Source organism: Hetaerina americana, unplaced genomic scaffold (genome assembly GCF_022747635.1).
Source record: "Hetaerina americana unplaced genomic scaffold, ioHetAmer1.1.p SCAF_9, whole genome shotgun sequence".
Classification (NCBI taxonomy): domain Eukaryota; kingdom Metazoa; phylum Arthropoda; class Insecta; order Odonata; family Calopterygidae; genus Hetaerina; species Hetaerina americana.
The window spans coordinates 9,998,897-10,023,113 of NW_027287538.1; the positions used below are offsets into that span (position 1 = coordinate 9,998,897).

A 24,217-nucleotide genomic window follows, 5' to 3' on the forward strand; every position below is an offset into this window, starting at 1 on the left:
GTGGTCTTCTTCTCCTGCGTCTTCTGTCCTGCTGCTGCTGGTTTTCCCTTGCAAGGGTTTCGTGGGATGACGACCGCGGAAACCTTGCCTCCCCCGCTGCCGGGCACGACACACGGCCAATTGGGCCGAGCCCCGTGGTTGCCAGGACTCAATATATCTCTATTGTCCATCATATTTTTCTTGGGAATGATAATTGAGGTGGTTTCCCGTTGCCTTCCTCAATAGTGTTTTTAACGTGACACCATCACTTACTGGCCGCCCCACTGGGGTCAGACGCCATTGCAGCCGCCTCACTGAGGAACAGACGCTGCGTGGACTACCTTTCGTCTGGCTCCTAACCTTCGACCTATCTGGCATGGGTGACCCTACCAGGAGCAATTTTTATTACTCCCGCCAGCACAGCTCTAGGGGTCATCGGAATGCACAAGCCCTTCCACCACGTCAAGGTTGTAGTCCGGGGAGGGGCTGCAAATATATAGGGAAGGGAATTAACTTGGCTAAGTCTCAATGTCACAGATCTGTCACTGGGCCATGCATAATGTAACAGGTGAGGAAATGGAAGTAAGACCCGAAGTGCGGGTGCAAATGCCATTAGCACTACCTCGGCTTCTGGTTGCTGTTGACTGTCAGCTTCTCCACTGGAAATGACAGCCCTGGCACAGAGAAGGTGCCATGGTTGGGAAGGTGCTCCCCACCCCAGTTGGCATTCAAACTGATGCGACTCCAAATAATCTTTTTCTTCTTATTTTTTAATATAAATTAAAAATTAATGATACCCACTTTGTACAATATATACTGCAATCCTATAAAAATTTATATGCATAATTATTAACTGTTTTCATTTCATAACACCTTTGACAATAATGACTACCATACTTTCTCTAAATTAATTTATTTGAGGAATAACAAATACAAGTGTAGTAAAAATAAAGATGAAAGAGTGAAAGACATAATGTACATTCCAGCAAATACTGTATCCTCCAACTTTTTCTCAGACACATTTCGCATCCAAGGGAGGTAGGGGGTGAAATATTTACCAAGCATGCCTAAAACTGACTCATAACATCAAAATACTAGCCATCTCAAATAATTAGTGATGGGAAGTAACCAGACAGACTGATGTTAAAAATGAAGTGTTAAAATAAATGCCAAATATCAAAATATCATGAAAAGTACTTAACATTCTTTGAAATTTAATTGTAAAATGAGCAATTAGTGTTGATGTTTAGAAATTCCTTGTGGCTGCATGGCATGAAAACAATTCCCTTGTGAATCCTTTGTTTAAATCATCATTATTATTATTATTATTTTGCCATTGAAGCAGATAAAGTTATAGCATTGTGTCGGGAGGGAATTGAATTAACTTGGCTAAGTTCCAATGTCACAGATCTGTCACTGGGCCATGCATAGTGACAGGTGAGGAAATGGAAGTAAGTCCCAAATTGCTGGCACAACTGCTATTAGAACTATCAGATTCCAAACTGCTTAAGACCTCGGCGTCCGGATGCGGTTGACCGTCAGCTTCCCCACTGGAAATGACAGCCTCCCGCTCAAAACTAGATACTTTCCCAGAGGAAACACCGACACACATGTCGCTATTGCTGTCATTCCTGGAACTAGCTTTACTGGCAAGAGGGCTTGTGTCGCTATGAACATTTTCAATTGCTTCTTCTCCCATCGGACGGCCAACTGTGGTCAACACAGCCGAACCAGCTCCACTCAATGATATACCATTCGATGGGCAAGCAACTTTCTGCAAGAGAGCTGTGAGCTGTTCAATTCTGAAAGAAATGAGAGGCTTGGTCAAGTTTCACAAGATTTAAGCTTACACTGAATTGACAGATTTTAAAAATAAATATAATATTTCCCTGAACTTTAAGGGTGGGCTTGAACAAAAATATTTGAGGGTACTAAGAACTGCAAACTAGAAACCACCCCTTAAGTATGGGATCTGGTACCTTGGTTAGGTACCAGATCTCACACTTAATTTTATGTAAGTACAGTTCCAGAACCCACGCCAATAATTCTTGAGGGTTTCTGGAATCCGTCTTTGTGCTGCAAAAAATACCGTATTTTCTAATCGATAACGCACACCCGGAACTTTGTAGTTTTCATGAATTTGTATAGCTACTGCGTGCCCAGGGCTTCATAGTTAACTTGAACAAGTTTAGCGGCTGCGCACCTATATATATAAATAAATATATATATACATAGACACACACACACACATATATATATATGGGTCCCGGTAGTCCAGTGGGTAGAGCGTTGGACTGCTGACTGGAGGGTCCCGGGTTCGATTCCCGGGCAAGGCACTCTGGGCACCTGCAGCTCCACCCAAGCTATGTGATTTTTTGGGTACCAGGTCTACCTGGGAAACCATAACCGGCACAGGGAAAGGAACTGGCCCCCCTACCCTGATGTGTGAATTTTCACACGCCGTATAGGGCTTAGTACTGGGTGATCTCTACCATCACCTACTAAACCGACCTTCGGGTTGATTACTGTGTTTATGGTTTATATATATATATTTATATATATATACATGTGGGTTGCGTTAGTACATATATATGCATGGAAAAATTATAAAGGGTGTGTGTAAGAATATGTCTATGCTTGAATTTTTTCAATTTTCATTACATAACGTGCATCATCATTTTTTCGATCATCTGAACATTTTTGTATAGATAGCACGCACGTTATCGATGGTAAAATACGGAACTAAGAGAAAACCATAATTATTACAATTGGAAATCACTTTCACAGTGATATTTAGTAATCTACCAGTTATGGTAGATTTTGGAAGGATATAGATAAATAAATATTTTTTGACTCCTAACAAAATATCAAATCCAGCATCCTACTCTAAATAAGGTCCCTCTTCATCCCCGAATACTTCCTTCCTCCCTTCATCCCGTCCAACATCCCTATCCTGTTCCTTCCCTTTCCTCGTTTTGCCTAACATGCCCCTCCCTCTATTACAGTCTTCAACTGCCAACTGCCGATCAATATGCCCTTCATCCATTTTTCCTGTCAAAACCCCTGTCTTAGCCCACCATACCAAGTACTTCCTCATTTGTTTTCTTCTCGTACCATTTTTGCCATGTATCATTACCAATGAGTTATGGAATGAATGGCAATAAGTTATTATATCATAAATGAAGTCCCTTAAGTACCCACATTATTATTTCCACATGCCATAGAATTCCAAACCAATTCACTCATTTTACTGAATAGTAAGTTCAAAATTCCAGGTCCCTTCAAAAAACATCCCAGTTTAACATAAGCCCACTGTAGAGAAATTTATACACATAATAAGACTACAAATTATCTGCCAAGAGCTTCTTGACCATGATAGTAAAGATCCAAATTCTTTGGACAACGCCCCACCAGATTTCTACCTCTTCCCTGCCTAAGTTACAACAGGCCATGTTGAAGGACCTTAACAGCATTCATTGCACCACCCTTCCAGAAGGCACACGGGGATGGAAAACCTGCTGGCAGCTGTGTGTGGATGCACAAGGGAGCTACTTTGAACAATTTCGAGTGAATGTATTTATTCTGGCATTATATTTTAAAAATTAAACTCAGTCATTCCACTTTTTGGACAGACCTTGTACATTCTGATGCTAAACCCAGACTTCACTTTTGGCCGACAAATATTCACTGAGATACAGACTGAATAACTGCTCTTATTATTTTACATTCCTTCATAATCACAGTCTAGGCTTGCTTTCTTATTCTTCAGTAGTAAATTCTCCTTGTTCAATTAGAATTCCATCGATGGATATCACTTAGAAATGGACACCATTGAAATTGCTTAAAATAGGGCAACAAGGAAAAAGTAGGAAGGGCATACTTGTTTGCCTGATTCGTTGGGGCCTGCTGTGTTGCTTTCATGTCCTGCAACTGAAGCCTCAGTCTCTGTATATCATCCTTCAAGAGGGCAATGTCCTGATTCAGGCACTGCTCTTTAAGACCACCCCCAACACCAACCCCTGCAAAGCAAATCCAGTATGAACATCTACCCCAAACTCAAAACCAGCTCGGAATATTGTTTATGCCATGAGAATAAAATTTATACAGAGTAAAACCTCACTGTTTTGATCATTCTTAATTTGGCAATGCATCCCTTTTATAGAAAAACTATAGGGTAAAGTTTTGTTCGGCCCAAAAAATACATGCTGCATGTAATTTGAACACCATGTGCTCACAGCAGTCATGCCTTAACTTTTAAGGTTCTCTGCAGACTAAAGTCACATCACAATAGAAAACAGTAAAAAAAAACCCTAGTCAATCAAAATTCAGAAGGAAAAAAAAATACATAACTGAATCCTTTGATTTGTCAGTGATGAAGATATTAGTTTTTAAGACATTATTAACCATTTAAATTTTTATGTCATCTAATGATTATTGGCTACTACAACTATTGCACAGTCAATTAAGATATAATTTGCTACAGCCATAAATTGTGGAAAAAACTGCAGAGGCAGGTAAACATATTTATTGAAAGAGGAAGCAATGATCTTAATTTAGATAAGCAATACACTGTATTGTAGAATGCTAAGAGGAAATACAAAACTGCTGAATTTGTGCTAGCTAAACTTTTTGATCCAAAGCAATGGTTCCCTTCTATGAGTGAAAACCAAATAGAATGTCAAGATGCTAACTGATCTACTTCACCCAGTTCGATGGAAGAAACACAACCTGAAAACAAGACAACTGAAAGAAGATACTGCTTTAGTATCTGTTCTGAAATTACTGTAACTGCCGGCAGTGGTACCCCCTTTTTTTAGACAAAATTAAAAAAAAAATTGCCTAAATTTTTCATGAATTTCAATGAGGATATATTGTACTAATTTTAAAGTTATATTTGCCTATGAAAAATTTAACTAGAGAACATAGTAGCACCTTTTCTTCCCCAGTCTCAAAATTCAGAAATCCATCCCAAGAGTTAAATGAAGAATCACTTCAAGCCTCTTCTTTAGAAAACAGAGTTTTTACAGAACAAATCATCCCTTCTATACATCAAGATTCAAGTCATCCAAGAACATCAACAACATGAGTGCGAACTGTTAAACAACTTGGTGAAGAGGAATAATGTGTTAGAAAGTGAGTATGGTGTCCCAGTGCCTTCTTAAAAGGATGCTCTAAATTGCTCAATCAATATTTTTGAGCCTTTATAAACAATAACCCTGAAGCTTATGAAACTATTCATTCACAGCATTGAAGAAGTTAAATCCATTTCTTTGGTACTGAGAAAAAATTCACTGAACAATCAACTCAGGATTATGAATTCAGATAGCATGCACTCAGCATTTCACGTTCAGATAGCATGCATTTATTAGAAGTGAATAGTGTATACTGTATATTGCATCCCCTTATATAAAAGTACCCTTGTTGTCTAATATGGCTGACTTTAGTTCCCAAAGAGAAAATGCTTCATTGGACGATGCTCAAGACTGACCCCATTCGAAAGCGATGCCATTTCCACTTGTTTTCATCGAATATTTCAGTTAGATATTGACCAAATGGATAACTGCGGTCTGACTATAAGGGCTGAGACGGGCATGTAGGCAGACAAAAAAGGGGATACTAGACCACTGACAATGAAGAGTACATGACACTAAAGGAATAAAAGTTTTTCATAAATAAGGTACTAGATACAATCAAATTATCATGCTTACTTTGTGCAGCAACATCGGTTGGGGGTATTTTAGCACCCTTCATTGATTCAGGTTCTTGAAGGCTGAAAAATATAAATTTGCCACATATTTAATTTTCCATAAAATGAAATATATCCAAAGCATGTCTTCTCATGAGCAATTAAATTGTTCACTAATGTGTTTCCAAATTAAAGCATATTAAAAACTATGTTTAGATTTATTTTCAAGGAAAAAAATCGGCCCAAATTAAGGCAATTATGTAAAACTATCAACACATTCTATTTAACTTATTATTTTTTTTACAGAGCATTAAGTGTTAAATTTGAAATTTGGCTATTAAGAAATTTTATAAAAATGTTGCATAATTGAAAGATATATTTAAGATATAAAATGTTAGTGATGGAGGTTGCCGACCCCGGTGGCGGTGGGGTAACGTCCTTGTCTGCCATTCCAAGGGTCGCGGGTTCGATTCCCGCCTGGGTGAGTTTTCCTCCACCTAGGGTTTGGGTGTTTGTAAATGTGATCATTGTTATCGTTGTTAATAGTTCGATGTAAAGGCCAGAATGTGCTGTTTTCGGACTTATACTGAATAAATAAATAAATAAAATATGAAGTGATATAAAAACTGCTCGGTAATACAATGGATCCTTTTGAGAAAGTTCCTTGGAACCATATTTATTTATTTTTATTTATTTATTTATTCAGTATAAGTACGAAAACAGCACATTTTGGCCTTTACATCGAACTATTAACAACGATAACAATGATCACATTTACAAACACCCAAGCCCTAGATGGAGGGAAACTCACCCAGGCGGGAATCGAACCCGCGACCCTTGGAATGGCAGACGAGGACGTTACCCCACCGCCACCGGGGCCGGCATGATTTCCTTCTATGCATCTCCATTTCTAGGTCTCATTGCATGTTAATAATTATGGTCAATATAATTTCGATACCTCTTTAGTACCCCTGGCAAAAGACCAACATTAAATTTGGTAAAGTTGTGAAAAAATGGTTGATTATCAAAAAGACGAAGTATACATTAGGGACTTAAACACCAAGCTATGAATAAAATTGACATGTTTCAAACGTATACGATTTTATAAGAACACGCAGGGAATGAGTGTCTTGATAAGTTGTACAAAATCAACTTCGCCGGAAAATATTGTGATATAAAATCAAGATTTTACTCAATTGTCCTATCCCTGGCCACATAGTTGTTAGTTTAAGTTCTTACAACATGAGAAATAAATTCAAGGAAAAATAACTCACACACAGCGGAGGCTACATATGATGAGGGCTCACAGCCCCTACAAAATTACTCGCCATATAGCATAGGGAGATATATTATCATATTATAGATAGTAATTCAATAATCAATTTAAAAACTAAGTTAATCACTTAAAAATTTTACATCTTAGCTCAGCTGAGAAACTTAATAATAATTTATTGTACATTTTTATGACGTACCAGAATATTCATTGTCACATTATGTTAATATGAATATAAAGTTTTGAAGGTCAATTGCAGGGACTACACTAGTTTGACATCACGAATATGACTGTCATTGGTCAGAGGTCACGAATCACACCTTGGAATGGGTTTATCATTATTAAGGCATGGACTATGAAAATTTTAATTTTAATTCCTAAGTTGCAACTTGGCTCTCTTAAATATTTCTTTGTTACAATTGATGTGTTATACTTGCATATTGCATATCTATGATTCTAACACAAAACTACCAACTATCAACATTTGATAATGCAATATTTGTAAAAATAGGCAGTGAAAACTTCTTTCAATCAACCTGCAGAATTAATGAGCTCATATGTACAAATAAAATTGTCTATAACATTTCAATCGCTCACATCCCACAACCATTGCTTGATAATTTTGTCATCACTACCATTTGGTGGAAAACCTTATTTATTATTTAATTTACTGAATGGTCTGCTCATCCGAGATGAACAAACATAAAGACACAAACAGTGAAATCAATTGCATTTCCATCTTGCTGTCAATCGCCTTCCAGTGGAAACGTAAATATAAATCCAAAGATGGAATACACATAATTTTTTTCAACATTACATCAAAAAATCCTCCCACCTCCTCCTTACACCAAAATGCCCTCACCACCTTCTCCTGACGCATTATCCAGCAAACGTTTAAGCAGGGCACTGTTGATGTTGTTCAATTCCCATAATGCATGCTGCTCTTATAAAGTGACATGAAACCACTTTCCCATCAGATAATCTACAATGACATAATCAATTAAAAAGGGACATCCAAATTTCTGCGACATCCAAAATGTTTAATTTGAATTTGTTTCCAAGTAATGATGGTGTTGCGGACCAACTGAAATGCTGTCCCCCGCCCCCACAAAACAAATGAGCCACAAAAACCAAATTCACTCCAATAATTTCAACGGTTGCCAAGATGACAGAAAATATAGGTACTTGGTCATAAATATGAATCTTTGTAATTTTCATGCTCAAGCACAAGTTGAATCACTCGGAATAGTGAATGACCACTGTGCTACCCATAAGCCTCGCTATTACCCATTTATCTTACTTGTAAATTACTGGGCAGTAAACAGTAACTTAGATATTACTCGCTATGCTGAGATTCTTTTTATACCACACTCTTTATACGGCTTTCCACAGTATATTAATGTACTGCATAACCCAAAATGGATTAAAAACAACACGCCCCAACTTAAATTACTTCTTTTTCCACTAAATCCACTACTTCACTCTAAACACTTACCTACTGCTCCTGGAAATTTCACTTTCACCAGATATTCTACAATGGTTCAGTCTCTCTTCAATTCTCCTCAGCCTCATGCCTAGTTTCTTCTGGTCATCCTGATCTACTTGAATCATTTCCTGAAATTATTTCATAGCCACTATCAAAATGAGGCCCTCGGAGTCTTTAGGTGGCTTCAAGGGCTCATTTTGACAGTTGACTCTGTCGTATACATAGACTGAATAATTGGATTATCTACACGGTGTTGATTAGGCCAGTTTATGTTTAAACCCATTACCAGAACCAAAATAAGTATTTAAAGGAGAAAAATGGTATAAAGGAAAATTAAATTAGAAAAAGCTAACAGTTTTGTTCCACTGTAAAGAGGGTGAAACTAACAAAATGACGTTGCTTTAGAAATAGGTAAATCTACACACCCTATAAATATAAACACCCTTGGTTTTTTTAGGAATGCTTGAGTTTATCCCATTCTTTTCTAATCCAATCGCTGTAATCATTTGCCCCTGAAAGAACTGTACGTGTTTGTATACCAACTGCACCATGGCGGACATCAGACATGAAAATTCATGGCTGCACTCGACACAGTTTTCAAAAAAACAAAACCTTATTTGATAAATATAAGAAACTTAGGAGTTAAGGTAAGTAGGAGACAAGAAATGCAAAAATGCAATATTTTTACTCACTTACTAGCAAAAGTGAACAGTCAAATATCCTCTGGAGTAAACTTAAAGCTGTCGGAATAGGTAAAAACAAACATGTACCTCTATCCTCTTCGCAGTCACTCAACATATTGAACAATAAATTCACCTTGCTACCAAACGCAGTGGATACTTTGACAAAAACCAATACTCTGAAAGCACTCCACAATAAACTAAATAACAATAAATTATGAAAAATTGAATCCACAGCACAAGGGTTGGATGGAATTTCTATTCTGCTTCAGCATAAATTAAGTTCTCTCATTGTTCAAATATAAACAAAAATCACAAATATTTTCAACTGCTCAATATCTCATTAAAAATTTCCTTCTTTGTGGAAGAATGCATTGATACATCCAATCCCAAAAGAATCAAAAACCACAACTCCAGATTACTGACCTTCCTACCTAGCTTTTCCAAAAGCACTAGAGAACTTCATGAACTTTTCAGTTTATGAACAAATAACAGATTTTATGCCTTGGCATAATATTCTATATGTATTCCAATCCGGCTTCAACAAGGCTCAAAATATTTCTACAGTTCTGGTCAGAATAGCTGATGACCTTCGACAAGCTATGGCTAGAAAGATGGTCACAATTCTTATCCTACTTGAATTTAGCAAAGCATTTGATTCCATTGACAAATAAATACCACTGGCTAAATTAACTTGCCTTAGATTTTCAAGAATCATAACTATATGGTTTTCCTCTCACCTCTCCGCTCACTGACACACAGTGGAGGCTGGTTCCTTCTTTATGGCTCGATATAACGTGTGGTGTTCCACAGGGCTCAATCCTGGGGCCACTATTATTCTTCTTGTACATTTATGACATTTCTTTATCTCTTCAATACTCCAAATATCACCAGTATGCAGATGATATATCTAAGTACCACAATCAATAACTTTCCTCAGGTTATGCAACAAATTAATGCTGACCTCAATAACATAGTTGTAACAAGATGGAGCAAGCAAAACTTCATTAGCCTAAATTCACATAAAATTTAAGCTATTGGGTATCCCAAACTGCTCAAATCTATCGCTGTATTTTAACCATTCAACTTGTATCTTCAAGGCTTCTTTTTATTTCCTTTTAACCTTTGTAGAGCAATGCAGACCAAAAATACAGTGAAATAACCTGTAACTATGGTCAGCAAACAGTTGCAACTTTTCTTAAAATATAGAACATTTCTAATAGATGGCAAACTCCAGTAGTAAAGAAAATGAGCAACCTAATTTCAACGTGGATGTTGCTGCTGTTGTTTCAGAGACTTACCGATGAGTTCATGGGAGAGTAAGTTGTAGGGCTCTGGTGCTGCTGACCTTTCCCTTGGCTCCATTTGCTCTTGCCCCACCACCAACACATCATTTTCCTCTTGCTCAAGCCACCATCTGGCAAGAGAGCCTGACCACAGTTGCAAGATGTTCCTTGGCTGACGACCACAGAGTGAATGTGCGAGAGGAAAGCTTCTTCTCTCAACCGAGATGCTTCCCGCAGTTCTTGAACAAGCTCTGAAAATTATATTCATTAAAAATTTCAGCTGCAAAGACCATGACCACATAAAAATGTACCAAACATTTCAAGACGAAAAAGTACAAAAACTGTGATTAATGAAAGGAATGTTATGGATCACAATGTACACACATACACGTGTCTATAATAAATATTAAAATGATGAATATCGCTTTTACTTGTAAGGATACTATTATCCTAAACCTAAACTAAATCTGCCATACAGTTTTACCATTTCTTTAATTGTGTTTTTCCAAATGAAGTTCTACACCAAAGTTTGCCAACTTAGCATAATTAAAAGAGAATTGAAAAATAAACTGTAAACAATGAACCACCATTAAAATTTCTCATTTGAAATGAAAAAATAGTTAAATCAATTAAATCTCAAATTATGAAATGAAAATGATCTCATAGCTTTGCCTATTGAGAGTTAATAAATACCCATTATTCAATGATCTGGGGAAGCACCAGTCACTTTGGTGACAAATTTGTCCGGCATTCTATTTGGCAGAGGGAGTACCTACAACAAATACGCCAACTGGTGCAATATGGCGGCCATGACGCAGACTATATATCCCTGCCCACTAGCGGCGCTAGTTGCCCGAGACCCAATGAGCCATCTTGTGCTTGGCGGATCGTTGAGCTGTGCGTATGGTGCCAGTTATGTTAGTTTCTGATGTCCTTGTTTTTACTGTTTATCGAAAATGGAAATTGATGGAATCACGGAGCAACGAATTTGGTGAAGTGCGGAAAAAGTTATCAAGAAATTACTGAAATGTTGACAGCTGTTTATAATGATAATGCTCTGGAGAAAGCATCCAAAGCGGATTATGCATTTTGAAGAAGGCCGACAAGACGCCACGGTGGATTCAAGGCCGGCACAACCTTCAACCATCTGTGTTAACGACAACGTTGATCGTGTGCCGTCCCTTGTCCTTACCGATCATTGAAAAACTGTCCGAATGATAGCTGATGAACTGAATTCAGGAAAATCAACAGTACATACTATTTTAAACGTACATTTGGGTTTTAAAAAATGTGCGCGAAAATTGTGCACATTAAGCATTGATTGTTTGCTAGTTTCTGGCAAAAAAATCAATCACCATCCTTGATCAACCTCCTTATTCACCTGATCTTGCCCCCTCCGACTCTTCCCTATTCCCAAAATGCAAAAAATGTGATGAGGGGACATCACTGGGAACGTGTGGACATAATAAAGCAAGAAACGAAGAGAAAACCAAAAAGCCTAACTGCCGAGGACTTCCAAGGGTGCTTTAAACTGTGGAAAAGAAGATGGAATAAGTGCATAGCCTACGAATGGAGAGTACTTCGAAGGGGACAAAATCGATGTAGACTAAATTTTGCGAAATAAGGTTTTTATGGCCTCAGTTCACATATTTATTGGACAGACCTCATATAGTAAGTATTTACTATAATTTTTCAAATAGAGCCCAACTGTAATGTTTATGACAGACTACTAGGCATTAATTTGTGAAATGGCAGAGTAAATACTGAAAATGATATACACACACATATATATTATACATATATATACATAAATATAATATAATCTTTGATTTTCCCTTCTTTATGCATTCTGTTTCATGCCCATGACTTTTGGCAAAGACTCGCTATGTTCTGCAAAACTATTGGTCTGATTTTTCCATTGCAGTTAATAATGTCACTTACCCGCAATCATCCCAGGGCGATAATCCATCCCAGGGTACTGCCAACTCATTGAACCATCAGGCTTCAACGAGTCTGGATTCGGGAGAATTACTTTGAGGTCATCCAGCTCTTTCCTAGTCTCCCTCAGCTCACGGGAAAGTTTTCTGTTTGATTCTTTCAATGCAGACACCTCTTCAACAAGTTTCATTGGCACGGACCACCCGTTGCAGCAACAAACAACCTTGCCCTGCTGCCCAGAGGAGGTCAGCTTGAGAGGTGGCAGGCCTCCGCCACACACATCGCTGGTCATACTGCTCTGCCCACTCATGTTACCCCTAGGGGTCTGCTCATCATTATTTTTGTCAGCAACTGATTGCTGACACTTTTTATCTTCAGATGGATGAAACCAATGACTGCTGTCTATAATGCAAAGAAATGGTCACATGATACCTTCAGTTTAACAGTTCAACACAAATGCAGTGTCCTCCTGCTCATTAGGACAGAGAAAAGTACATGAAATGCATTTTTAAATTAAAAACTGATCCAACCATGATTTACCCGCATGATAAAAGCATTATGGGCTCAAGAGCTATGTTTACAAAAATTTCAATCCTATATCTTTCAGTAAAAGATGTGAAATTATTTGCTTCTTCAAAAAGATGACTATTTAAAGAAAATTAAGGTGGCTTTTTCTGAATCAATAACTCAATATATATCAGTAGTCTGAGAGCTGAGGTCATTTGCACCATTAGGGATGGATAGGAAAGGCGGTAGGATGGAGAGAAACCAAATGTTGGCTTAATCTTAGCTTATTAGCTTACTCTTAAAGAAAGGTGCCAAGGGGTCCGCAGTTTAAGAGAACGCATACTCTGATCGATGATCTTGAGAACCAATTTTATCTACATGTGAAATCAAACTTAATGTTCTCTAGTCCTCACATGATTTAGCCATTACCTTTTTAAGGCTAGATCGGGAATCACATTTTTACTAAATTTTGAAACAAATTAAACAGCTTTCTAGTAAAAATACATTAGGTATGTATCATAAATAATTGACAATTTAGGTGATTTCCACATTTTTCGGGCTGCGTCCGCGTATGTCGTTTAAATGTACAACAGTTTCGCCAGCTATCCTGCTGGCGTCCTCAGGTTAAGGAGGTCATCCTTCCTTAACCTGAGGACGCCAGCAGGATAGCTGGCGAAACTGTTGTACATTTAAACGACATACGCGGACGCAGCCCGAAAAATGTGGAAATCACCTACTCATCGCCGCGGAAACCTTCGAACGAAAATTGACAATTTATTTCAATCTTTTTTTGCTTTTACAAATCGAGTTCAAATTCCCGGCTGCTTTGTCCCATGATTGAAGAAAATGTGAACTTGAATCACAATTTTAAACAAAGTATACATAATTTTCTTTGAATAAACCTTGTACATATTCTACTTTTTTTGACATGGAATTTATTATCATATTTTACATTAATTTATATGCCAAAGTTATTTCACTAAACAAAAGCTTTGCTTTTCGAGAAAGATGTCGGAACGAATTATGTTCGTACCATGAGATTTCACTGAACATCATGGTTTAACAAGAACACCAGTTATGAAGTTTTGCATTTAATTAAAGTGCTTTCTAAATATTCAATATTACTACATAAACAGTGGCTTGTATATTTTTTGCATGGGCCTTCATCAAAGCACTACCACAGTAAATTCTGATATTCGTTATTCCTCATTTTTTTGTCTCAGACAAAATGGTTACTGATTGAACAAATTGCCTGGCTGAAAATGGTCAATGATTACTTATCAATAATGTTAATTTCAGGGTTTTGATTGACTAATACGAACAGACGTCAAGACAAAAAAAATAAAGTCTTACATCATGAAACTTTGCTTACATTGGGCATTGAATCATGCAGGATGGAAATAATGAAGCCCTGATGTACTTCCATTTACGACAGCTTATAAAAATAGTATTGGCCTACACTAGACAAAACTGCTCTCTAAAACAAACACATTCTCCTCCATCACAACCAAAACCAAATACATATTATTCTTCACTTTTTTGCTTAGAATTTGAATCAATTTTAATAGGAAGTGGGTGATTCTTGATCATTCCTTGATTTTCTCAACTGGACGGTCATTCTCAACGAGATTTTTTCCACAGATATTCACCCACAGAAAATTGTGAGTTTACTAATTTACAATCAGAGGGGTTTACATACCATGGACCACAGATGAAGGGATCGATGGTTCATCAAGTTTCCCATCACTGGAATCCCTGAGTCGGCAACCCTTAAGCCAGGCATCGAGCCGCAGGGCAGGAGGTGGCGGTGGAGGGGCATTGCTGGGTGTGCCACTGCATTCTGAATGGTGCAGGGATGCGAGGAGGCCGGGGTCACTCATGGCCCTCCTATGGCGACAGCCCCGTTTCCCTGCGTCGCTGTGCATTGGAGCAGCACTCGCCTTGCTTACAATCACTTCATTCTTTGGACGGTTTATTTGGTTTACCTTAAAAACAGAACATTTTCAGTTACTGTTAACTGTTTACTGAGGTGCTAGATAAAACTTTGGTGATTACACCAATGTCTGCAATAAAAATTCATCATCGACAATGAAAGAACTTCAATGAATTGTCACACTGAAAATATGCATTTGCAGAGTTTGAACTTTTTCACTACTAAAAGAAAATGTGACAAATTTCCAACTGTATATCTTCATATAGTTCCAACTACAAATGAGCAGATGATTCAGAACATGGGAAAAGAACAAAGAAACAATGATAAATTTCACTGATTTCATAAGTACACAACTAATATGTGCTTGGAACATGTAAAATTTGAAATGCCCTGTTCGTGCCAAACCCTGGACTATGGAAGAATTTCAGTTGAATTTAACGGTCCCTTTGCCCTTACTAAAAGTGGCATTTTGACATTGTAATTTATCCGATGAAAACTATTCCTTTCTAACTTCCCAAGGCAAATGCTTAATTTTCACCGATAAAAACCCAGGTACATCTGACAATGACCGATGAATGAGGCAAGGAAATTCTGCAATACCCCTTCTCAGGAAACAGGAATCCCTCGTGAGATTGGCAAGGTGCCTGTCAATTAGTTCAATCGATAAATATGTCAAAAACCACTTTCTTACAGAGAACCAAAAGTTGTTTAACCACAATAAATACTCTGTTTTTGGTTAAACGAAGGCAAGAACAATCATCAAATGCCCCCTTTTAGCAACTAATTTATAATCAGATTGTGATGCTGATGAAAGCTTAATAGGTTTGTAATTGTGATTAAAATTTACAAGTCAATAATCAAGTCTCTCTACCTTAAAGGATATGAATGATTCAGTAAAAATTAAGTTGTCGCAATCTACAATTTGAACTCAGCAGCTGGTTAAAAGCATGTTTTGGTCTTAGCCATTACTTAAGTAAGGGTCTTGAAATATTCCATCGATGAAAGCAGAAATTCAAATAAAGCTTTCAACTGGAACTAAACCCTTGTAGACATTTATATATTTAAATATCGCAGAGTTCACTAGGATGGACAGTAAGTATAGGAAAGCACATACCTGAATAAGATTCTCAGAACCAGCAGCGGTTGTTACAGGAAGACTATAACATCCTTGTTCTGCATAATTCGTTGAATCAGGATTAGAAACACCAACAGCAGGCAGAGCTGTTTGGTAATTATTATTTGGTGTTCCAAAAAGAGAGGCACTGAAATTATATAACAAAGAAAATTTATACCATAAATTTGGCTCAGAATTTTTACTTCTTTCTGGAAATGAAAGGAGACAAATGAATAATTATATGACAAACGCATTATATTACTCAAAATAATTTATGGCTACTATAATACCATCTCTATAATCAAGAATTCATATTCTGCAATCGGGAATATACGACTATTTGACATATAAAATAGTTTTTTTCAAAATTGAATCAGAATATGAAAAAGTTTACATTTTTTATCTGAAAATAAAACTAACTCCTTACCAGGAGTTACTTATTAGATATTAGGAGAACTGCAAGCAGTTTTCTGAGAATATTAAAATTATCACTGGAAAATGAGGTCATTATTTCATGTTTTTAATGATATTAGTGATCACTACACTATTTTTAATAAATTTCTCCTCGATTATAAAATTTTTATTTGGCTTTCCATGAGGTTTTTGATACAATCTGTATTTGATGGCAGTATGACAATACCTAACATTTAATGTAAGAATATTACGAGACGTACGTAGCACCAAGAGTTGGTTGCTTGTTGAGTAGTTGACAAAGGATGAGGAGGATGGAAGAGGTTTTGTGTTTGTTTCCAAGGTTGAAGAACCAAATAATAGAGCAAAATAAATATGATTTTGATCCCTGTTGCACCTTAATATTCCTGTTTCCTAAACTTTGAAATTGGTCATTAACAACAAAACATCTCTCTTACTCCCTTGGAAAAAAATGCTCAAATTTCTGAAAATAGTTATAGTTTGCAATGAAAGAGGAATAATACACCCACTCTATAAGAATCAAGTTTCCATAATATGAATTGTACGCATTTAATAAATAAAGGATAAAATATGGGATTTCAGGGATGGTCTAATGACTCTCTGTTAGTGCCTTACTACATTGAGTTGAACACCCAATTTATTTTATTCCATAATGACATCTTTAATAAGGACTGAACTGAAAATTAGTCAAGCAATACGGCTACGTTCCACTTTGGAAGGTGTAATCAGTCATCATGCTCAACGAAATTGCCACCTAACAAATTGCAAAAAATTCATTTTCGTCATTAAAAATCAGTATTTACGTAAAGTATAGATAAAATAAAGTACGTACGTAAAATATAGATGATGATTGTGATAACGCTTGTCAATTAGCTTGATGAATCAATGAGCCTAAAGCACAACAATATTTTCTCATACACATAAACTGAGTAAGTCTCTCTGCAGCTGTCACATTACTTTGAATTGCACATATGGACGATAAGAAAATAAGGAGGAATATTTTCTAGCTTGACATGGCTTTTGTGACACCCACACAACTTATCAGCAACTAGGTAACTTGACACCTTAACTTGCTCACTCATTCATTCAGGGCCATCTTGTTTTGTCATACAATATATTCTTTCTGGAATAATTGTTCAATATTTCCTGCCTTCAGTTAATATTATTATGATTCAATGTGTTATATTCATCATTGCACCTGTATATTTATTAAGAGGAGATTATTGAATATTTAAAGTTTACATCCGTAATGATTGGTGCATTATGATGTAGTATACATTTCAGAGGCAAACTTTTGCTGCTGTAGATTATTTTTTGTATTTTTCTTGATAGATTATTTGGTTGGAAATGAATAATTTGGAATATTCACTTGATACTGGTTATTATAAGAAGGAACTTTAGTTTCTCCCTTAGCAATTCCCAGAGTATTGATCCAGTATTCCGTAACTTAGGGGAAGCAATGATTATGAAACCAGCCTATTGTGGTGACTCTGTAGGTGAGGTAACTAAGATTGAATTGCTTGGATGAAACATGCTGCTAATTGCATCAAGCCCTTTTAGGCCAGTTATATCATTATTATTGCATTGATATAGTACCCTGCAAGCCACTGCTAGGATGTGTGGCAGAGGGTGATTACATAACAAGCTAGTGGTGTCTGACAACATTTTTCAGATCCCTTGTTGCAGGTGAGAAAAATGACATCTTAAATCCATCTGTTCGACACTTAATCTTACTAATTTTATTGACATGATCTTGTCTACTGTAGTACGATCAGGCTAATCATACATCTACAACATTATTGCCCGGGAGACCTCGTCCTATCCTTTGCAAGAGATTTAATCTCTAATTTAATGCAACAATTTCCCTTAAGCTACCGAGGTGACATTGTATGTACGGTATTTCGTCACAACATCTTGTTCCTTTGAAAGCCCCAAAATTTCAGAGTTTAAGAGGACGCCTCGGTAGCTTAAGTGGCTAAAGCACTCGACCGGATATTGAGGGATCTGGGTTCGTATCCCAGTCAAGGCGAATGATTTTTACACTCTGAAATTGTTGCATTGAAATGCACATTAGCGGATGACTCCGTTAAAAGTTACTGTTGCGGCATCTCCCGCAGTTTCTTTGGAATTTCTCTAATTTAACCTTAACTCCGAGAGTGACACCCCTAGCTCCTTTCATCACAACTCAGTTTATCAATATAATAATTTACAAATCTAGCTCCTCTATGCAGCACATGATTTAATTTGGTAATCAATCCAACTTCATGAGGATCTAGTAGGATAATAGCTGCATATTCTATTATAGCTATTATGAGGCCTAATCAGCGAAAGAAAACATTTCTCTTTAACCTTTTCATCTCATGTCTCCTATATTTTCTTCTTATAAATCCTAATTATTTGTTGGCTCATCCAAATATTCCCCCTACATGTTTCAGCCAGAAAAGGTGAGCAAGTGAGAGTAACATGAAGTATTTAATTGAGACTGGACTTTCTATTTCAATATTCCTGGGGCATTAGGCATTTGGAAGAGAATTGATCTTATTCCCAAAAAATCATCCCTATGCCCCTTTTCTAAGTTTAATCCAAATTGTTAAGTGTCTAACCAACGTTGTATAGCATTTAGGTCATCTGCTAAAGCTACTTTATCCTCACCATTACGGATATCTATGTAGACCATGCATCATCAGCAAATAAAACTAAAAGACATCACATTAAAACAGATTCCCAATGTATGCAACCAATATTACCTTGAGTGGGCTCGACTATTTCTGTCCTGGGGGGCGAAGGCCTGGCTGGGGAGTGAAGAGGGGTGGTGAGCAAAGATGAATGGAGGGGGAAAGAGTGAGGGAGGCCCTCCCCCTCCTGGTATTGGCCCCCCTCCACCCACAGAAGAAAACAGGTGGTGTGGCAAGCGCGGGAAAGGGTGGACAGGCAAGGCATGCTGGGGTGGTCGGAATGCATCCGAGTTCCGACTGGAGTATATTCCAGATGAGCTGCTGTTCGCCGTCATGGTTGGCATGATGCCTGTGGCCTGAAAAGTAAAATGCCCATTCAAGCTTATGAAATATTAATAAGAACGTGGAAATTATCCAAGGGTGAATGAAAAAATAAATCATATTGGTGAAAAATGATGCCACTTTTCAGCACTAAATGCAATGCTAAATAGCTATCGACATTTCTCTTCTTGAGCACAAAATTGTGAGCAGAACTACGGAAAACAAAAGAAACACTCATAATCTTTTCTTTAAGTTCAATTTCTGTTAAATGCAACATGGCCTTTTCACTCATTCTTCAAAATGTCCATTTACATTCTCAAAGTTCGAAAAAGTTTTCATCATTTTGATTCAGACGGTGGCTATCATACTGACCCAGGTTCCACCCAGAGGGCCCAGGTTCAAATCCTGGCAGGGTCGATTTTTTCAGTGGTATCTCGATCCACTGATCTACTTGAGGTGCTATATGGAGGGCACTTTAAGTGAGTATGCTGCCCGGTGGATGGGACGTTAAGATGTTAATTCTTTAAAAGTAGGCTAATGCTGACGCTGGGTTTCTCTCTACCCTTCATCCTTTCCAGCCCATCCCTAATAGCACAAATGACCTTAGCTGTCGGTCGCCTCCCATATATACTAGTACTTGATCGTCGTTTAACACACAATTAGCTAATATACAAACAGTGATTATTAAGAATTAATGACAGGAGAACAAAATGTGATCCTGACACAGTGCATAAACAAAAAGTAAACCTTAAATGGAATGCATTCTGTTTTTGTGAAATTAGCCATTGACATCCAGCGGGGAGGTATAATTACCTTTATAGTTAACATCAATGTCATAAATCCCAAAGTATTATACCAGAATCCAAATACCTAAGTGATCTGGATGAAAAGGGAAGAGGATGCTTTTGTGTCAAGTGACTAGAGACTGGGAGATCATGAGATGTGAGTGGAGGGAAGCAGAGCCTTCAAAAATAGCAGTTGATTTCAAGCCTCAGTTGTGTCCACTTTGTGAACCAGCATGCAATTCTGCCAAAAATGTTCACTGCGTTTCGCATCCCTATAGCTCCATAGAGATCACCTTCCTCACTTTATCCCTGCACCTAACCAGGATGGAGAAGGGAATGAATGCCTTCTAGTCCCTCCCTCCTCTTTCTCTGTGTGGTTCATTTCATACTTGAAGCCCCTCCCAACTCTTGGCTCTTGGACTCCCCCAGTAACAAGAAGTTAAGATGCTCACACCAGCACGAAAGCCCAAAAAAGCTCAGATGCAAAGATAATTGTACTAGTAGTAATAATAGTATCATTACGTTGTACCTAGTCGTGAAAAAATAACCAAGTTAATTTTATTTTCCATCGATCCAAAATATTTTCTTTTCCATCAATAAAGCTCCACTATTTTTAAATGGTAAAATAGGATTCAAAACTAATCAGAATCATGCATAACATATCCATCAACATTTAAAAATAATTACAAATGAATAAAACTAAAGAATGAAAACTAGCATTTAACTTGGCAAGAAATGAATAAAAATTTGAAAAGCAAAGGTACTCACATAATGCCAAGGTTCTCCTATAGGCTTTGGTGCTGGTCCCTCAGGCCGAGGGCAAACATTGGGGTAAGGTACATATTGAGGACCAATACGCTGGGGTGGAGGCATCTCAGAGAGGAATGGTGAGCGCTTGGGATCAACTTGATAATGTGGAGCACTAGTGTTCCATGGGGTATAAAGTTCCCAGTCCTAAAAGATAAGCATTGGTAATTAGCAAGCTTAAAATTTCAGAAATAATGCTATATAACTCAAACCATAATGCAAGCAAAAGTTTTTGAAGCCATTCATGAAGCTTAATTAGACACAAACATACATACCTGTGAGCTTGGAAAATTAGTGTTATTATCAGAATCCATTGGATCTTGGATAAATGTTGACCCCCCCAACCAATCCTCTACAGAGTTCTGATTAGCCAATCCCCTGGAATGTACATACCTGAAATATTATTTAAAAAACATTACATTTATTCATTTCTGCCTGGATTTTAAATTTCAAGTGAATCGAAAAGAGAAATTTGAATTAATGAATTTGAGTTTCATATTTTAGCAACAATAACAACAATTTTAACGTCACACTTATCACGCACGGCAAACAACTATCACAATGCTAGTTCAAGATAAATTTCTTCCAAGACGCACATTGACCTACTTTGTAATACATTACACTTTATGAAACTGATCTCCCATTCTGTAACAGGGTAAAACAATTCTTAAATTGATTAAATTCTGCATCTGAGATGCTTAATTTAGAAGAAAAATCAATTATATTTAACGATAATTCAGAATAATTTTAAAAACTTAAGTAAGAGCAAAAGACTCAATTTTAGGTATCAGCTGGGTAAAAACATTTTAATTTTCGATCACGTTTTTATTTCCATTAAATTTTATTAGCACGCCGACTTTTACAATAAGAATAATACTAGTTTTTCAAAAAGCAATGATTTAAAAATATAGTTCGGTATGATTTGAATAATGATACATTAGCCGAAAGCTTCAGCTTGAATACAGTTGACAGTCAACAAAGTGTAGAAGAATTTCGACTTGATGCAAAATTTTCATATTCACAAATCTCGGAAATTGTAATTTTTGCAATCTACTCTAAATGCTATTGCCTGCTAAGTTTTTTCTATGAATTCATTACAACATTTATTTTGGCCTAAAGTTTTCACAACACAAAATAAAAAAGGTCAAGGATAATGTCTACACGATGATAATATAAATATTTGATTTTGTCGGACAGAAACTGGCAGTGAGTTCGTATCATATCTAAGTCAGCTGCATGCCCAATTATGGTGAAAAGTAGGTACACCGGATGACTCGTAAATTTATCTATTATTCAAATTCTGGCAAGATAAATCATTAGGAATTAAATTTTAACACATTATTTTATATATTTATTCTGAATTCTGTAATCCATTGGAATAACATCGTTCAGAAATGAGCTTTTATGCTTACCTGATATCCCTCTTCATTTTGTCAATTGCAGGTACGTTTGTTGCTATAATTTCCACCGTTTTACTGCCATTAAAATTATTGCTGAATGTATCATTTCACACGCTAAATAAATTTTTCCAAAGAATCACACATAGAAAACTCACAACTTCGCTCACACATGAATTACACTCATTCACACGACCATGACATACCTACACATAAAAAGTGCCTGGGAACTGTTTATAACGCCCTTTTTAGTCACGTTAGTCATTTCGTAATTCTGTTGTTATTTTCAAAGAAGTTCCCGGTAAATTCAAAAGTAAGAAATGTCGACACCAATAGTTAATAAAATAAACATAGATGTTATTTCACCAATGAATTCAGCAGTTGATTTCAAAAGTAAACACACTCGTAAAATGGACAAAACTTGAAAGGAAATCCACTCTATTAGACATAAATTATTGTATAACGACGGTAAACTTTGATGAGTTCTAATACAGGGGATAGGAGGCAAACGAAGTGCATTCACAAATCATATACCTTCTCTATTCCCACCAACTCATTTTGTAGGTCGCATCTTCTCCGAGTAGGTGCATACTCTTGGTTGCTTTAAATGGCTGAGTTAGCAAAATAATCGTAGTTATCTGAATATATCATGGCCATACTTACTCCTCCTTGTTGGGGCTAAGGGCTAGGGCTAGGGAGCTTGTAGGTTCCTAAGTTAAGATCAACTGTCCCCTTGGAATGAAAATAAGGAAGACTTTAGGAGTCTTAATCACAAATATTCACACTGAAGACTTATAAAACAAAGGGAGTGATTAGATTTTGCCGGGTCCCGAGGCTGACCATAATATTTTCAAGACCAACTTAGGGAATGAGTTTTCAAATCAATCAATTTAAATTGAATTTATGACAAATTTTAGCCATTAAGAGACGAGAGGGAACGAAGGTGTGTCAAGGACGCCTTGTGGACTCGAGGTATCCCTAAAAAATCATGTGCTGCAATTGAATGGCTGTCGACTTAATATCATCTTTGAACCATTGCGCGAATTTTTGAAAGAAAACTTTTCCCTATCCTGGCATAACCTAGCACGACACATTTTTCGCCGTGGATGTAATTGCGTAATGTTTTCATAGGTCGATGGAGATGGCAGTACAGTGAAGAGATATTCACCAGAAGCCACAGGTATGGTTCCAGCTGATGCCTTTGGGAAGTCTAGACAAATGGAAAACCACAGCTAGCGCAGAAAAAAGAACTAGCCCCAGTAAACCGATGCACGAATTTCATACATAACACTGGAGTTAGTATTGGGTGAAAACTACCCTCACCAGTCAAATAAATTTCGGGTTACTTTGCTGGGGTTGGTTCAAATGGCACTTGAAAACATTGGTCAGTGAAAAGAACTTTCATTTGGATACAGCTGCTCCAAACTACGAGATGGAGAAAAAGATCCTAAAGACTTGTAAAATATACCGAAAGCACAGCCATTCATCTGTAGAAATGGTTTTTTATTACCCATGTCAAACCTAATATTATTCAAACTATTTTTTAAATATAAGATCTTAAGCGCACAATTTTTAAAATGATTCTAATTAGTTCAAAATCCCTCTTTGTACCTTTGAATAATATTAAAGAAAACTAGAAGGAAAGTAAGCAGACTTTGTGGAATGTTCCGAATTCTGAAGGGGGAGAAAGCTTGGGCAGATCTTAGGAAAGAGGTGGGGAACCCAAATTTTATAGGCAGAAATGATCAAAAATTTAAGGTAAAATGCCGGGCACAGAGAACAAATAAAAAAAAATTTCTTTTCTAAATAGAACAATTGTTGATTGGAACACCTTACCTGCAAAAATATTCGAGCCCTTTCCTAACAGAGTTTATACTTTTAAGAATAGATGCAAGGTATATATGTAATAATTTGATTG

The 24,217-nt window shown here is 36.9% G+C and overlaps 1 protein-coding gene across 1 annotated transcript; it reads right to left on the minus strand.

Annotated features, from left to right (window-relative positions):
- Positions 1-894: 894 nt before the first annotated feature.
- Positions 895-22,516, minus strand: LOC139698724 (uncharacterized). Its single transcript, XM_071597616.1, has 12 exons — positions 22,315-22,516; positions 21,178-21,295; positions 20,864-21,049; positions 19,062-19,345; positions 15,883-16,030; positions 14,535-14,820; positions 12,332-12,730; positions 10,406-10,641; positions 8,434-8,552; positions 5,688-5,749; positions 3,860-3,998; positions 895-1,781 (listed from the first exon to the last, which is right to left on the minus strand). Exons 1-12 carry the CDS (start codon positions 22,329-22,331, stop codon positions 1,382-1,384), a joined length of 2,394 nt encoding a protein of 797 aa, XP_071453717.1. The 5' UTR covers positions 22,332-22,516; the 3' UTR covers positions 895-1,381.
- Between the last annotated feature and the right edge of the window lie 1,701 nt (positions 22,517-24,217).